The 18958-nt window shown below is 42.5% G+C and overlaps 1 protein-coding gene across 4 annotated transcripts in view; it reads right to left on the bottom strand.

The window, feature by feature from the left end:
• Positions 1-2410: 2410 nt before the first annotated feature.
• The window catches only part of tmcc3 (transmembrane and coiled-coil domain family 3), a 34136-nt gene continuing 17588 nt past the window's right edge, over positions 2411-18958 (bottom strand). For all 4 annotated transcript variants that reach the window (XM_030045872.1, XM_030045873.1, XM_030045874.1 and 1 more), the window contains 4 exons: positions 7922-8092; positions 6348-7132; positions 5695-5830; positions 2411-5041 (listed from right to left, as the gene is read on the bottom strand). In XM_030045872.1, the coding sequence (XP_029901732.1) occupies positions 4739-5041; positions 5695-5830; positions 6348-7132; positions 7922-8092 (1395 nt within the window). In that variant the 3' untranslated portion in view covers positions 2411-4738. The remainder of the gene's footprint in view (positions 5042-5694; positions 5831-6347; positions 7133-7921; positions 8093-18958) is intronic.

Raw genomic sequence — 18958 nt, forward strand, 5'->3', positions numbered from 1 at the left:
TAGTGATGCTGCCTTAAGCTGTTTGGTGATGGCCTTCAGGTTTGAGGAGCCAGAGGACACTCAGCGTATTTTATGAAATTTATTCACCCAAATAATGTATAAATGCCAGCCGAGTGCAAATCAAATTAAACATCAAACCTCAAAAGTTAGTAGCGAGTTTAGAGTTAATTTAAAGTCACTGCTGATAACTGACTGCTTGGTAGTAACATCCACTTGGTTTCATTCCTTGTGGCATTCGATGCCATACATATGGTGCCCGGTGCAGATGTTTTGTCCTAATTGTTACCAGACATCACCTAGCCTCGCCTGGCACCAAGGTCAGGCTGCCCGGCTGAGTGGAATGAGCGCTGGCAGAAACAGGGCAGTGCAGCGCAGAGGGCTGGAGAAAAATAAAAGCAAAACACAATCTAAATAATGAAGCTGGATGAAAGATTCATAATCCACAAAACAGCAGGAACATGGATTTTAACAGCTCAGCCGAGCAGACAGAATAATGGCTTGCTCGGTGTAATTGTCTTGCAGCTGTAGTACTAACTGAGGAGGGAAACATTTGGACGTGACAGAATGTGGCACCTTCATTATAACGGAGAGCAGAAGTGAATCACCTTAAACTCATTTGCAAGGCGTGTTAAATTCATCAAACAGACATGTTTGGCCTCCAGCATTTTCACTGTTTCAAGCTTCTCGAAAAGTAAGTCGAAAAGCTGGAATTTTGGAGGCTGCACAAAACCACATAAATATATTTGCCCACAATGCCTTTCAGCACAGAGCATAAAAAGGATGAAGTGTGAGATGAAAGCGACCTGCCAGCTTGCCTCTGAGTGCATTTTCTAACGCTGCTAAACTCTGTCACCCTCAATTGTCCCGGCTCCATCTTACATGCCTGCCTCCCCCTTTTCAGTTTGGCCTCTGACAGTCTGAGAACCTGAAAAGAAAGAAAGAAAGTAAGTTTATGCACTTCTTAGAAATTCATTCTGTGCAGCTAAAACCACTTTGTTCCCTTACCTCACACACTCACATCACCACCTTCAGTAGATTAACATCATCATCATCATCAGCTCACCAGTGTCTCTGTTCTTTGTGCCAATCAGCTGCTGGGTTTTGCCTCATGTTTTACAGAAAGACAATATTTCAGTATCAACTCTTGTAACTCAAACATTATGTGAATTTTTAATGGATTTTGTGTATCAAACTGGCAGCTGGTACAGTTGGCTGGGAAACAAGCTTCTCTAAATACTGATGTAGAAACACTATCATGATTTAGCAGGCTCACTCTGCCAACTTTCCATTTGATCTGGACCCTCTTCAAACGGTGGATCAGAAGCAGCAGGGCACCTTGACATTTAGTTTTCCTGGTAACGCGGCGTGAGGCTGTGGTCAAGTGGGTGCATCTTCAGCATCCTCATCCTCAATTACAGCTTCCTTCTGGAGAATGAAGAGGATAATCAACGAGCAAATGTACTCAAGATGAGCAGCTGATAGTAAGCCCCTTGAAAAAGCTGTCATTCGTAAAGATGACTGCAGAAATATCTGATCTATTGCACAATTATATGAATAATTTCTTCTCATTTCATCTGATATCAGCAGACTTCATGTTAGAGCAATAACCATATTCTAGTTTTCATTCTGCGCTGCCATCGACCCTTTGAGACCCAGAAGACTTTGCTATGTTTGCAGTAATTACTTTTATTATTGTATTTCTTTCCTCAAAATTTCTGTAAGTTCTTGGATAGTTTTCTAGTATTTTTTGTTATTTTTAGTGGTTTCTTGCTCATTTTTGATTATTCATTATTTTTGGTTGTTTATTATTTCATGCTAATTTGCCGATCACCCTTTTCCTGGTGTTTTTGACAGAAATCCAGTGTATTTGTTCCAGTTTCAAAGGGTTAAATGCTTGTGAAAGGCATCTACTAAAAAAAAAAAAAAAAAAATTCAGTAAGGTTGAGGCGGGACAGCTGACTCATGAACGATTTAGGAACTGGATGAACTCTAACAGTTTGTAGGTGGAGTGTGGGGGACGGAGGGGACAGGCTGCAGAGGGGAGGGGGACGTGTCCCTCCTTTCCCCCATGTCCACTACAGCCCTGCTGCAGTGCTAAACACTGTGACTTAAGTGAAATAAGTAGTATTATCACAGATTTTTCTGCATCTGAAGTCACGACACACTATATTTTGAACCACGTTGAACGGCTGGTGAATGTCAGTCAGTTTTAGGCCTGGGTTCTCCATGAATTCTTCATGCCTGTGAAGCAGTTTGATCCGCCCTGTCCTCACATCATGCAGTCTTTCTGAAGGATAATCTATAATGGATGAGATGAGATCTGTATTGAACTGATCTAAAATACATCACTTGTTGAAGATGAAAGGAATAAAACCAATAGAAGGCAAAGAATCAGCAGCAATTTTATAAAAAAAAAAAAAAAAAGGATTTATTTTCTCTTTTGAAAATAAAATGGTGTCATGGAAAAAATAATACATAACAAGATAAATCAATGCACAAGTATGTATTCCAAGTGCACACAGAAATATTTAAAACACGCAAAATGGAATTACAGTGAACAGCTTTGGAGACAGGTGCACCTTTCTCCCTAAAAAGGAGACAGGAAATAGTGTCTGGAACGATTTCTAGTGGCAACATATCAAAGACTGATGGCAGAAAGAAAGAAAGAAAGAAAGAAAGAAAGAAAGAAAGAAAGAAACTCTAGTCTTTTAGGTTATTACACTGAAAGGCTAAGGTGCCCCAAAAGCCACAAACATCCACAGAAAAACAGAGATCTCTCCATATTTTGGCTTTTTGGAGACAGAAACACAGAAATCAAAGTACAGTTCAATAAGCTGCACTGAAAAAGGCATCAAGCCTATATCATCCCCCTCATCATCACAGTGATAAAGGATAGGGAGTGTGGAGCTACATTGTTCAGTTCTGTCCTGTAACAGACGCTGCATTAATGTCACATGGGAAAGATGAGCTTCGAACTTGAAAATACCATTCATGCCAGCTTTTAAGTGGCAAATATTACTTGGAAACTTGGGATTTTTTTCTGATTTATAAATAAAAATGTCTGCGTTTTTGTTTCGGGAACAAACATACTCATTTCAAGTAAAACAACAAATACGGAACATTTTTTTTAAATGTGGGTCACATTCATAACTCTTAAAATACCCTGGCAGGAAACAGCTGTAACTGGATCTTTTGGGTTGTGGTTGACATTTAGAAGTTTGGTTTCCTTAAGACCTAAATCAACTCAAACCAGTCACTCGCTAAGCAGGTGTGTGTTCAGTGTGAATAATCATCACAAGCAGGTAAATCCTACAGAAAACATTACTCGCAAGCAGCAAACACTTCCAAGCCTGCACTTTGAACTGTCAAGACCTGCCCGCCTTTATTCACATGTGACACTGAATGCAGCGCAACATCAAAGGCTTCACACAAAAGTTCTTTGTTTTGTTCATGTCATAAAAAGGCAATTCAACAAAGTCATTTTTCTTTTAACTGGTAAAAATCAGCACTCCCACTCAGCTTTGACCCGAATCAATCAGCGAGGGGGAATCAATCACAGGTGGGTTTCTGCTCTCCTCAGAAGTTAACATTTGCTCTTCGCAATCAGAGACATTATCGGGGTTAGCCAGCCAGATGCTAATGAAGCAGTCTTTGGGATACAGTACAACGTATTGACTCACAGACCACATTTTGTCTCAAAAAGCTCTTGAGAGGGAGCTTTTACTGAAATTCTGTGAAAACAAGCGTCTAATAACATAACAAGTGGCAGTTTATGAAATTTCCCTTAAGAAAATATAGACACACAGTCAGGGAGACACAGCTTAACCACTGAGACAGGCACACACACACAAGCATACCGTGCCAAATGATGTGTATAATAGGCTTACACTTCAAATTTCCCCTTTGAAGGAGACACTGACAACAAAAACATCCCATAAATACATAATAGTAAAGGACAGTGGCACACAGCGCAAATAAATCAGCCTTCTTGTGGATGTGTGTTTGTGCGTGAATGTCACAGCTGGCTGGTGTAGAGGGAGGCGCACTGAGGATGTGTGTGTGGTTTCAAGACTGTGACACGTGTGTGTTTGGAGGAACGGGTTCGCTGAGGGTGCTTAACAGATATACTTCCCTTTAAGGACAGGACTGAAAAAAGACCATGCTGTATTTAGACTGTGATGTGTTTTATTGTGGGAACAGCCAGATGAGAGCGAGGCTAATCCAAAAGCAGGAAACATGCTTGGCATCTGTGCGGCGCTCATCTGAGTGATAAGTCAGGTCATCCAGCTGACTTATCTGCCATTGGTGCAGCAGTTCCAACTGTAGTGGTACACTGGTGTGGCAGTGTTGTGCCATGTTCATACTTGCACTTTTCCCATGTCACGGATGTCAAACCTATGTTCAGTTGTTTAATTGATCGACTGCTTTCTATCCTTAGACAGGCATGTGCTTTATGTTGCCTGCTCAAATCCTCTGGTAGTGGATTTTGGGAAAGACCACATGTGGTTCTGTGTCGACTCCACCGAAACATGCAAAACACAGAACCATAACTAAAGTCACTGTGGGGCCACGAGGGTGACACTGATCATAGGAAGTGGGGAATGAGGGCTGGTATAAGGCTACATGTAAACTCCGCCCCATTTCCTGTGTCTCCATGACAACACACTTCCTCCAGATCCTGACCCAGGTTTGGCCAAAGGTTGGCGGTCTCGTTCATATTTGTTGCGGCAAGTCCAACTCAGTGTGGGAGCAGCAGGCGCTCTAATGCGCACTGTAAATGTTCCCAGTTCTTCCACAGCAACGCCAGCACCGACACACCCACGCAGGTGAGCGCCAGGTGGAGGCGGCTGCGTAGCAGCGGGGCGGTGAACTTGGCTGCCGTGGAAACGCACACCAGGATCACCGTGACAATAGCCAGCATGATGTTGATGCATTTGCCGAGAAGCACCTTGGCATCTGTGTTTTCCAGCTGGACCGTCTGCTGCTGCTGCTGCTGGAGCTCCAGCTTGGACACTCGGGTCTGACACGACTCCAGTGCCTCCTGAACACACACACGCACACACACACACACACACACCAATATATACATGCACACATTCATGCACACACAAATGCAAACCACAGTTAAGATAATGGAAACATAATAAAGCAGTAACTAATGAAGGACAGAAAAACTGGATTAGATATGAACTGATGTGTAATGCATTAGAAATGAATGTCAGCTATGTATTCCATAACAAGTGAAAGAGGGCTGGGTATCAGGCCCACGATCTTTGTTGCATGCCCTCCCAATCTTTTCTATCTCTTTCTTCTGTTTACTATCAAAAAATAAAAAAATAAACATACGAATAAATACATAAACAAATAAAATAGAATACATTCTCTTAATAATGAATGAATGGGACGTGTGCCTCACTGGAAATGAAAGAGAGACAAACATCCTATTAGAAATGAACAGCAATGGAGTGTCCCATTAAAAATTAATCAGAGTTGTGTGTCCCATTACATATGAATGAGAGTGATGTGTCCTGTGAGGTATGGGGGTTAAACCTCCATAAAGTCTCAAGTCAAACCTGAAAAATTCCAATGCTGTAAATTAATGTTCAAATATGGTCAGAGACTAAATGTGAGGTGCATTTTAGAACTGGTTCTGTCAGGTTCAAGTGTGTGTATCAGGTTCCCAGGCTCATATACCTGGATATCCCTGGCCCTCTCGTAGGCCTGGTAGGCCACCTTTTCCTCAATGCTGGCCAGTTCTTGTTTCAGATTACTGGTCTCATGCTGGTGCAGCTCCGTCAGGTCATTTAACTGGTCCTCCAACCGCTCATACCTGACAGACAGAAACACACACACACACACAGGGAGAGAGAGAGAGAGAGAGAGAGAGAGAGAGAGAGAGAGAGAGAGAGAGAGAGTAGGCAGAGGCAGAGAGACAAGGAGAGTGAGGGAAACAATGCATAATTGAGTATGTGGGGGCGAGTAACAGTACAGCAGTTTATCTACTTCTGCAGCTAAGCTGTTAAAATATTTGCCCTCACTTGACTTTAGCAACAGTCTGGGGAGTTTGTGAGTGAGCTCTGCTATCTATTTTTAGTTTACACAAACTTACAGTAAAGCCCCACCTAAACTGCCAAAAAGCTCTTTAAAGTTCACAGCAGATATACTAACAAAACATGCTCAGCTATATGCTTATCTCCTGACAGATCTAGTAATAGATCCTGTACATCCAGCACTGGACCTGTGTGTGCTTTTTAGAGCTCATAGGGCACTAATACAGCCCGGGTGAGGGTGACTCCCACAGGGGTCACCCATACTACAGGTAGACTGTGTGTTAATGTTGTACATGCCTGTATCTCTCCTCCTGCAGTGTCTGTGTGAAGTAACCATAGTCTCTTTGGAACTGTGTTTTCAGAGTCTCCATGTCCTCTGCCAGCTGTGCCTGGGCCTCCCTGATCTCCCTGACCACCTCCAGCACTTCGCCCAGACGACCCTGGGAGTCCGATCTCCCAGGACCCCCGGACTCCACACCTGATCCTCCTGCCGGGTTCCCATTAGAGTCGGCCGATCCAGATGTCCCAGTGGAGCACTCATCGTCGCTCGGGTACTTGGTTGTCTTGGCTACAGTGTTGGCACTGCCGCTTAGAGCTCTGGCCCCACCCTCTACCTGGAGCCCCGCCCCTGTCTCCATGGAGCTCTTGAGGTGGGCGATGTTGTCGGCGCTGCCAAACTTGTTCCTGATGAGGTTGGCAAACTCCCGCGACTTGTTGAAGAAGAAAGGTGGTGAGAGCGACACTCCAGGCCCGATGGTCTTCACCTTGTCCAGAGCCGGGTGCCGTCCCGTGGTGCTGACGTCCCGCAGGCTGCCCTCCTTGCTTTGAGTCCCAGACTCCTTGGAGCTGCCGCTGTCTTTGTGGCTTTGCTTGCCGTTGCTTTCGCTGTCCTTCATGCGGCGGTGGTACTGCTCCAGTTTCCTCTGCAGTCGGGCGATGGAGTGCGCTGATTTCTGATTCTTCTTCTCAAACACCTGACGGATTCGTGCCACCTGCTGCTTGTCGGCATTGTTCACCAGCTTCAGATATTCAGCAACGTTCTGGTCGCGAGCAGTCTGCTCCACCTTGATCTGCTCCGTCACCTTCAGGAAGAACACAGGGAGAAAGAGGGAGCTGATGAGGGGTGAATTTTGGGATCATGCGGATGAAGGTATAACAACATTGACAGTAGGTACTTAAATGTAATTGTATGTTTTTATTGGGTTTGCTACTAACAGAGTACTACCTTATTTACTTCTTGTAACTTACCTAAAAATTACCATTTTTAATTTAACTATTAATCAGTGAGAGCAGTAATTCACTTTTCCATTATTGCTGCAACAATGGTAGATGAATCTTATTTTATATTCTAAAACTAGGACAGGGGATAAATTAATTACCTCTCCTGTGAATAAATCAAGTATCTACAAAGCATTAATGCCCAATGTTTTAGTTAAAAGTAGTGAGAATAATTTGAGACTTTGAGAAAGTCAACTTTTCTGCTATTTCTCATCAAAACTGTGAAGACACTTAACTAATTATGATAATGAAAATAAATCAGGTAATGGGGGCATAGTTAGATAATTCAATTTCATATTGACACGTAGAGACAATGATAACAGCAGTTAACCTATTTTACATTTTTTGTTTGGTTACTGTAGTATTATTCCTGAAACTGAAATGGCAGTTCACTTGTTACTTGGTAAGGTAATATTTCTGTTCTGTGTTACAACAAAACACTATTAAGGAGACAGGTAATGTTTTTGATTTTACTACCATGTGATGTTTGTTAGGAGGGACCACTTGTCACCTGTATGTACAAATGTCTCCATCTGTCAACACAATCAAGCTACAAAGAGACCATAAAGTGCGTGGGTCATGTCGTCTCTGACCTTGAGGATCTTCTGCTGCAGGCTGTCGATGCCCAGTGGTCCCTTGCTGAAGTCCAGACCCACGCCGCCCTCCCGGGCACTATCCACCACATCCAAGTTTGACTCTGAGCCGCCACGACGCATTGGCACCGGGATGCTGAGGATATTGCCATCACAGCCGCTGCGCTCCGCCTGGTGACACACACACACAAAACTTATGTTAAAGGACCACTGTAGTGGTTTTAAATGTTTACTACAGTTTCCATACATTTTACATTGCAACATTTTGCAAATCATTTGGGGGCACTAAAGATTTCACAACATATAATCACAATCCCTGGAATTTTAAATATGAATTTTTCGTGGACACATCACCATTCATACACCACAGAAGTGATAATTGGCTGTGTACAGCAAACGCTTCCCCAGGGACTATTTTCCCTGGTGGAGTGACCATTTTTTCCGCCAAAATTTCAAGTCATCAAAACACAACAGTGCTGCTGCTTTTAGGAAAACTAATGTGGACAACTTTATTCCGGTGATAGCATACTGGCGTAAAGGAAGTTTGAAGTCCGTGAAAAATCATTTTCATATTGTAGTGGAATGAATGGAAACCAACGGCTGGATAAAACAGAGGAAAAATGAAATGGGAGGTGTAAAATATGACTACTTGCTTTGGCAAAAGATTAGCAAAAAAGTGAAGTTTATACATTTTGTAGGTATTATGCTAAACATGCAGAATCACTGATATGACACTTGAAATGAAAAGACTGTGAAAATCTCCCAGGAAACACAAAGAGATGACTGCTAGTTGCTTCGAAAAAACAGTCTGGCACATACTGTGGGTTTCTGATTCAATTAATTCTGAGCGAAAAATGCGAGCTTTCCTCTAGAGAGAAGATAGGTACTTTACAGAGCCTGTGTGCTGTAAGGCCCTTTTGAAGGATGCCTGGTTTTAGACTTAAGGACGTGAGGGGAAAAAAGCAGTAGAAGAGACAGGAAATCTCCGAAGAGTTGAGAATAGTTAGTGAGTAAAGCCCGGGGCTCAGAACAAACAGCTTCCAATCTCTCTTATGCTGAAAAACCACTCTCTGCATTGACTTTAGCAGACGATTATGTAAGGCCACCTAAAATATTAGTATGTGGTGGCTCCTGTTGCCACGGCAGCCAGGCGCGCACACACAGACTAAGCTGTGAAATGCAAACAACAAACTGCTGGCATATCCTGAAAGGGGGTATTTTAGCTTCATATGCCTTTTTATGCCTTTTCTTATACACCTTTACATGGAATACAACATTTTTCTTATTCTTCTTGTCGTCATGCAGCCTGTGATACATTCTGCACGATCAGCGTTCCTCGAACCTTGCAGTGCATGTCGCAGACATACAACACCAAGCAGACAACAATTTTGCATCTTGTTTTCATGTTTTCAAAACTCTAGGACACATAGTCATTCATGCAAACGCGCTAATGCCAATTAGCCATCTGTAATCAAGAAAAACGGGAAGAAGAGCCTAACACTCTCAGAACATTACACATACGCACCCGACAATCCAATTAGACAGCCAGTAATGCAACGGGTCCAGAGCAACCCGGGGTGATGAAAGAACATATACTATCAAATACATGATCGCACTGTGAAGCTATGGGAATGAGGAACAGGACAAATAGCCAATGAGCTATATCCTCTTCACTCACAAAACACAACAAACTTATAACCTTGAATAATATTCTTTCACACATGCGCCCGGATTGTGCATTCATTTGCACACATCAACACTTTCACCTTCCCTCCTCTGCTTCGTCTTTTCTCTCGCTTCCTCTCACACGCAAGCAGCCTGGTCATGTATGTGCTGGGTTTGGGGAGTTCTCGTGCGGAAATGTACCACTGACTTCGCCGCATACTCAGTAATCCACACACGTACTGGACAGCGACCGGAAAGTGGGTCTGAGGTTGAGGGAGGAAAATTATTAACATGTGAACACACACACAGGCCACAAAGGCACCATATGCCTCACAGGACACACGTGCCTGTTTTATAGAGCAGCTATCTGGTCGCTGTTGGCCCTCTGACCTTCGTCTGTATTGAGGCCGTTGAGATTATAATACAGATGGGTGAAATGACACTGAAAACACATAGAAACACAACATTTCGAGGCCTGGCTTTAAGCAGTTCAACGCATTTGTCCATCGGGGAAAAGTTGAAAAGAATTTGCACATGTCTGAAAGTAGGCTACTCAAGGAATTAAAAATTTATGAATGGATCTGAAGGCGGAATTTGCTTTCTTCCTCACTTGCTTCCCTTAAAGCAAGACACAGACTGTAATCAGATTATATAGCAGGAACCAGTGAGAATTTTTTTTTTTGTTGTTTTTGGAGGTGGGGTTGTGGGGGGCAGACTGTGGCAAAGGAAAGAGTGGCACAAAATTTAACTGAGAATGGCATTTCCAGGTTGCTCAGGTGGGTAATGTGCACACCAGATACTTGGGATGTCCTGGGTTCAAATCTGGTGTGTGACCGTTGTTGTGTCTGTTTTTCTCCACTATGAACTGTCCAACTAGTAAAGAAAATGAAAGACTGGATCTTGCAGGCTTTGAATGTTTTTGCAAGGAATAATTAATCCTCTTCGCTCCCACAGTCACAAATTTCCATACAATTTCCTTCTCCGTTTTCAATATACAGATTCAAGCTGACAAATGCAGAAATACCCTAATGATGTGTGTGTGTGGGTGTGTGTGTGTCCGCACTGATGTGTGGTTTGCATCAACTTTCTATATTCAAATGACAAGATCACAGATCGGACAGCAAGCAGGCTTGTGGTGTCTGCTGCGTGTGTGAATGAATGAGCAAGTGAGAGAGAGAGATGAGAGAATGTAGGCCAGCGAGCGCTACTCTAACTCCCACCAAACCAGCTGATATGAGCATCTCATTGATGGAGCTGGGACCTTGCCATGAGGGGGAGGGGGTGAGGGGGATGATGCCCTGTCACAAACACAGAGGAAACTGCCCGGGGAAATCGTTCTTGTGCCGCTTCCAGCACCAAGTGAGACGCTGTTTATTCCTGACTTCAGTCAATCGATATGGTTTTCCACTACAGAGGGAAGCCAACATGAACCGGGGGGGGGGAAACAAGTGAAAAACAAGTCCACATGTCATGTGCAGTGAACGATGCAATCTTCCTTTTGGCCGGTCAGCAACAAATGCATCACCTTGCTTTGACTTGTAATCCTAACAGCCTCAGTCAGTGGCATCATGAGTGACAAAATGAACAAACAAACAAACAAACAAACTGATTCATCCACCCACCCCACCCTGGATTTCATTCTGCAGGACAAAAGGCTGTTTGAACACAAACCCTCTGCACGCTGGTAAAAACAGACAGTGTACATAAAGGTAATCCATCATTGAATAGCAGCATGCACCTTAGCCATACATATTAATGCACTGATAGGACATCATACCTAAAACATGTGTGTGTGTGTGTGTGTGTGTGTGTGTGTGTGTGTGTAATAGGCTATGTGAAAGATAGCCCATCTTGCAGTGGGTACTGTGCTGTGCATACTCCCACTTCCCCTATTAATTCACCAGCCGCAATGCAGAAAAGAGCAGATGTAAAGGCAAGAGGTGAGTGAAAGCAAAGGTTGATGTTGCATTGTACAGTACGAATGATTCTCAACTTCCTTTTCCTCTCACACAATGAGCACTTACAGGACTGCATGCAACAGTCACTACAGAATATTTCTGAGTCCAAGCCAACCCAGCATGGACAATGACTGTCTCAACCAGCACACCAGATTAATGCTGGCAGATTTGAACTGGTCTGTGTGTGTGTGTGTGTGTGTGTGTGTGTGTGTGTGTGTGTGTGTGTTGAAGGCACGCAATGAGATCGGGAGAATCTAGATAAAGAGATTTAGCTGAGGAGATATTCAAAACTAAGCACCGTAAGCCAATCACTGGAAGTTATCACACAACAACCTGATGACACGGCTATATCATATAATGCTGATGTAGCTTACATGAATGTGGTTGGATGGCCTGAAGGGACTTCAATGCAAAAACATCAGAAAATCTGCATCCATGCGGCATGACATAGACAGATAAAGTAGACTAGACTCTGCAGAGGATTGAGGAATATGTAACAAACGACCTGGCTTATTCAACAGCTGCAAAAGCAGGCACAGACATGTGTTCACACTCAATTAGGCTGTAGTTTTGACAGGCATAATAAATGAATAGCAAACCAAGTGAGATTTGGCCACAATGTTCCAACCAGACTTAAAGTATTCCTTGTGATTTATGCTTCCTGGGGCTCCAGAAAAGTGACACAGACCAAGCGTAATGCATCATGCTGCCAGGAAATAAGGTGCATCATCCAGGTTACAAAACATGGCACTGCACCCACAAATAGACTCAAATACATTCAATCTATTAGACAAAGATCAACTCTGAAATAGGGAAAAAAAAAAGGTTAAAGAATATCAGGCTTGCTCAAGCAGTTTGCAAGAACATTTCTAGAGCAAAACAAATTGACAAACATTGCTTTTGCTTGTGGCTATATGAATAATAGATGACATGTGGTCTCAGACCAGGCTTAAACAACACTAGGCTATATGTCATTATGACTGCACTGTGCTGTGTGGGCAACAAGAAAACCTCAATACTCAAGCATTTCATCATCTTTAACTTCTTATTTCTCTTCAAGCAGCACAATCAGGCTTTAAAACCTGAGGGTTTTCTCAACACTAACTTCATAACTGCACTTCAATATTCACTGCTTTGTGCTTTGAAGCCTCTTAATTTCCTATCTCCAAGGCAAACTTCTCTTATCTTCTCAGACGACTTAAACTAAATATATTTTAAAGTGAGCAGAGGAACACTCTAGATTCTTGCCCATGGCTAAAGTGAACCCTAAATGCCTTTTCACACCACATAATTTTCATATATAAAACTAGCACAAGAATCAAAATAGAAAATTGACTCGCTGTAGCTGACTAGCCTATTATTTAGGAAGGCTGTGGCACCCGGGTGGCAAAAAAACAAACAAACATTTTTTTTGCATTCACATTCAAATGTTCCCATTTTCCCATCATACCCCCATATCACGTAAAGAGTTGTTAGTCCAGCGGTGATTTAATAAGAGGACAGTTTAAGGTGAAATTGAGACATCCGGTTCATGTGAGCTGGACTGCTGAGTTATATGCCCCGGGTAGGGGGGGCAGCAGTGACTCTGTGACTGAGGACAGCAGCCCTTGGTGGGACAGAGCGTGCAGCAGACAGACCTCCCCATGGGGCTCCCACTGAATAGATGGAAACAAAAACACACACGCAGCAAATGGGGAAATGAGCTATAATACAAACAGACGAGTCCTGCTCCACACAGTCATATCTAAAGCAAAAAACTGAATTTGAAGGTATTCATCTGTGATTCATCCTTGGCTTTATCGAGGCAACTTAAAACACACACACACACACACACACACACACACACACACACACACACACAGATACAACTGTAGTGAGACCAAAACAAAGGTAGGACGGAGAGGAAGTAAACAGTGTGAGCTTGATTAACATATTGCTGCGAGGACTTAATCTCAGTTTCGAGTCGTGACGTGTTCCTCTATTCAAAAACATGCACACGCACAAACACACACACTTGAGTCATTGCGGACAAAATGGGACATGCCCACAGCCGCTGACAGATTATGTATCAGACACATAAGGCATGGCAGGTAGTGTGCTGAGCAGGAACATGCAGTACCGTCCAGAGGTGTGTCACTTGTGTGTAATCTGTAGAGAGGCTTGATACCAGAGGGTGTGACTGCTGACCGGCTACAGCAATAAGGATCAAAGGCAAACCGACACAGGATTAAAAACTCAATTTCAAAACGGAAAGATGACTTATTCGGGCAAGGACATTAAAAGTTTTAGAGAATTCCACTGACTGTGCACTCTGGTAAGCAGCTAGTTCCATGTTCAGTCACTCAAAACAGCATTTGACTGCACAGTGTAAACTAGGGATTAACTGATTATCAGTCCGGGATGATTACCAGGGCTGATATTCTGAATTTTCAATAATCGGTATTGTTATTTTGACTTACATGAATGCTGATATTAAGAAAAAACAATCATATATGTTAAAAATTTTCATTTCCCCTTTTCACTACATTTGTGGTTTAGTTTTACAGAAGGACAAAAATGGCAAATTGCAGTGTGTTGCCCTTACTTACTTGCCTGATGGACAGAATTACAATTTATATTTCGGTTTTACAGGATTTATTCAGTTTTATTTAAATCTTACATTTTTAATGCTTCCACAAGTATTTAAAAAAAAAAAAAAAGCATTAATGATCTAATCTTCAAATGTATCATTTGGATAATTAGAGATAGCTTTCTTGTCATTTTTTATTTATTTGGTAAATTTTTGGGTAATTTTTTGTAACGTTTGTTAATTCAAAGAAAGATTTGGGTTGACATTTCTGTTGGGCCTACTGAACATTTTGACACTGCAATTTTCTAATTTACTACAAATGAATATCGGTTGAAAATACTGGTTGTCAGTGTCAGTCCTGAAAGTCATTATCAGTTGATTCCTGGTGTAAATGCACGCCAAACGCAAAACCCAACTCTGGCATAAAGTTTGACATTAAAGTTTGACATTTTCATCACTTTGTGTGAGTGTGTCTGCGTTGAGCTGTGTGTTTGCACTATGAGAAAAAAAAACAAAACGACAATTTCCAGCAGTGCCTTGCAGTATGTCAGACGTCATGATGCAACTTGTTTGACCTGTATGACAGTGTGACGGCGTAGCGGCGAGGGGACGAGGAAGAGCAAATACCCTCTAGAGCCTCATTAAAAAACCACAGATGGATCAGTGAGGACGGCACATCTGACTCAGACAGGGAGAGACACATCCTGCTCTCGTCATCTCTTCATTTGTTCCCCTCTTAATTCATTCCAAATTTGATCAGTGATCGATTTGGGTGCTCCAGGGAGACATGGCTGGGGACTACTGATGCAGACTGCTGCAGCGGAGAGAAATGATAAATTACACAGTTTTGTCAACTACACTGCCTTCTTTTCTGCTGCAGGATACAGAAAGAGAGGACTCTTCTCTTTAAGAGTTGACTGATCATGGTGATGATCCTACGCAGACCTGCAGTAACGCACAGAACGGGGCCAAGAACCCTGTGTGGTTTTTGAAGGGGCATTTTGTGCATTTCTAAATTGAGACCAAATTCCCCAAAAACTTCACTGCTTCCTGTTGAAAAGAGGATGCTCCTGCTCAAACCGCTCTCCTCCTCCTCCTCCTCCTCCTCCTGCTCCTCACCTGCAGCACACCATTTGTTTTGAAGAGCGTCAAGAAGCATGAGAGCCAATGAGAGCCCTTCGTAACAAAGGATTTGTATTCTGATGAGGCAAACGAACATGAAGGTGAAAACGGCACGGTTAGAATAGTGGAAACTGCAGCAAAGTTGCCAAAAGTTGTGCATCACTTGTGAAGTAAAAGCAATTCAGTGTGTTTCCGGTGAAATCTGACCTGGTGTCACACGATGTAAAATGCAGAGTAGAAGCCACCAGAGTCTGTCAGTGTGCTATGCAAAGGTCTTGCTTGTTTATGGTAATTATATTGATGTGTCAAAAATAATGTGATAACAATTTACTGATGATAAAATGCTTTTTGTGGCACTATTCAAATGTTCTTTTCATTACAGCTGATTTGGAATACTTGGCACATTCTTTAAGGGCATTTTTTTTTTACTGAGCAGCAAAAGACAGAGAAAAAATTAGCACTAAAAATTGGCGAACACATATTGTCATGTAATTAAATGCACTTTGGAAGAGTCCTGGCTCTGCAAACTGCACCAGAGAGAAAGTGTGTAAAAGAGGCAATCAATAAAACCACAGTCCACAGAGAAAGAGAGTTGGGAAGATACGTCGGGTTAAAATCAATGGACTCTTTGCACTCCATTTACTATCGCATAGCTCAGCATCAATAAATGAAAACATTCACTGGCATACAGCACACATGCATGCAAACAACCCCCCCTCCCAACACACACACACACACACCCTTAAAACTGGGTACAAAATGTGTGACCAAATTAAAGAGAAGGGGTTATCAGTATGTGAGTATATCACTGCGTAATCTGAACCACGTGTGTATGTGTGTGTGTTTGACCTGTTTTAGACATCCAGATCGGAACTTCTACTTACTCTTAAAAAAAAAAAAAAAAAGTTGTAATCCCTCTGCGTCTCTCTCCTCTCCTCTTGTAATCTGAGATTTTAATCTCCTCTTTCCAGAGCAAAGATTATCCAACAGCACCTACTCTCATTCAAACAAGGCCGGAAAAAAAGCTTGGGGGGAGAGAGGGGTGAGGATATAAGCATGTGTGAGGTTAAAGGCTTAGGAGAAAGACATTATTAGACAGTTATAGATGGTTATGAGACAGGGATTAAAAGAGGGATAGAGAATATGAGTAAGAGTCAGGGTTTGAACTCCACAGGTGGACTATCATAATCAGATTGGTCTTTAGAGATGCATAAACCGCTTCAGAAGATTTCAGAACAGGGTTTGTACAACGTTCTTTAAATAAAATAAGTTGTCTTTCACCTCAGGGATGAGGTGAACTATCAGGAATTATCTGCTCCCCGATAATCCCTGACTTGATATAATCCCCTTATTTTCATTGTTTGGAATACACGTTTCTAAATCCTATATTCCAGGAATTTCCATAACTGGTAGGTCCGCCATATGGTTAAAGTGACTGTTCCGGTTCTTACCCATTTAGCGGCATCTGCAAATCCCCGTGAGTGTAAGAGATCCTCCAAGTTTGACCTGTCATCTCGAGAACGGGCGCTTCACCGGGAACTGTTCTTTAAAATGAATGAAGTACAGGGTGTCCACAAAGTGTCTTTACAATTAAAAAAAATCTATTACAAAAGCAACTGATGAGATATGTTAATCAGATTTGTCCTATGTGATGTTAGATTTGTCCTCAGTGGTTATCAAAGTTTTTAATCACATTGGACGTCAACGACCTGAAGCAAAAGATCACTGATGCCACTGTTGCCATGGATGAGGCTCTGCTACAGCGAACATGGCAAGAAATCGAGTGCCGACTCAAGTGTGTGCCCACATAGAGGTGTATTAAATGAGGCAAAATAAAAATAAAAAAAAAACTTCAATATCTACTCCTCATTTTGTAATAACAGATTTGTCTATTCATTTGCTTTTGTAATAAATTTGTTAAATTGTAAAGAGACTTTATGGACACCCTGTAGATCTGGACCTCCAAACAACACTTTTTTTCCCTTAAAGATTATTTGGGGGGAATTACTGCTGCATCAGAGAGACACAGTGGGGAGAGACAGGAAACGCAGGGCAGAGAAAGGGGATGACAAGCAGCAAAGGTCCCGGAATTAAACCCTGCTGCAGCTGATTTAATCTCAGTTTTACTTTTTCAGAGTTTCCAGTCCTCTTGTTTTTTTTTTTTTGTTTGTTTTTTTTGGTCGAATCCGGCCCAGACCCTTTGCCAGACCCCTACACACACACAGACACACACAGACACACACAGACACACACAGACACACACACACACACACACACACACACACACACACACACACACACACACACACACACACACAGAGTGTATAATCTAAATCCCAGGAAACATGATATCACAACTCTAAAATATCAATAACTGCTTTCTTTGGGAAAAGATTAGAAGAAATGTGTATACAATTTGAAGATACTAGCTACACTAAACACGCAGTAAAAATTAGGGGGATATGCAAGCCCAAGAGCCAAAGAAAAAAAGATAAGTGTTGACTGAGTGCCCAAAACATCGATAGCACAGTTACGCACCGGAGGGAATGTTTTGTCTTCTATTTCAAACAACACACACATATCAGTTAACATCTGAAAAAAACAATATTCAGATTTTCCAGTCCCTTTAACATGCACGCACACACACACGCACTCCTCTGTGAATTACATAATAGAGACTGTCAGGGTGTGAGCTCCAGGGAATCTTCAGTGATACAGGAGTTGTACCCCCCCCCACACACCTCTGCCATTTTACACAGCATATTTGTTGTGCATGTGAGATGCAGCTGTAGGCTAGCCAAATATTGCACAGTTCACAGACGTTGGGTGAAAACCAGAGCTGAGCCAGATGTATCACATTCATGTGAGTTATCATGCATCTGTGTGTTTCAGACAACATAAAGCATTATTATGGTGAAATTACCGAGGAGCAGTAGTGATGAATTGGACCACTACACTGTAGCTGGAGAACTGTCTGACTAAACAAATCCACCCATGGAGTGTAATAAAGGTGTGTGTGTGTGTGTGTGTGTTATCCTTACACAGGATCTGTTTGATGGGCAGAGTATTTGTGCGAGTGTTAATCCGCACTGTGTTACTCACACACCCGGCATCGCTGCTGGTTTGTCAGTGTGTGTCTATTCAATGTAAGCTTAGCCCACTCAATCCCTAATCCAAAGGCAGCCCGCCAAACGTACACGCACACACACACACACACACACACACACACACACACACACACACACACACACACACACACACACACACACAGATAGAGGTAAACCTTGCACGTGTGAGATGACTCCATCTAATACAGTTCAGATTGCATTTCACTTGTAATGCTCAATAAATACAGCAATCTCTTTCCATCATCACTCATCCCTGTCTTAATAAATGCCAATAAGCATCATTCATGCCAGGATATCAGGGCACAGAGGGAGAGCGAGGGATGATGAGGAGGACAAGAAACAGAATAGAGAAATAGAAATGTGGCAAGAGCCTGTTGAAGATTGTTGTGTGTGTGTGTATGTGTGTGTGTGAGAGAGAGAGAAAGAGATTGAGATTCCACTGGTTTCCCTGACAACAGACGCGATTGAGAGTGGCCTGGCTCATACCTCGCCATAAAAGCCAGTGAATGAAATGAAGCGAGTCAGAGCCTAAGACCATCAGTCAGCTGGCGCATTCAACACTATGCACTCCTCCCATTCGTTCGCTCGCTCTTCA

Source organism: Myripristis murdjan, chromosome 23, assembly GCF_902150065.1.
Source record: "Myripristis murdjan chromosome 23, fMyrMur1.1, whole genome shotgun sequence".
In the NCBI taxonomy this organism is placed as follows: Eukaryota; Metazoa; Chordata; class Actinopteri; order Holocentriformes; family Holocentridae; genus Myripristis; species Myripristis murdjan.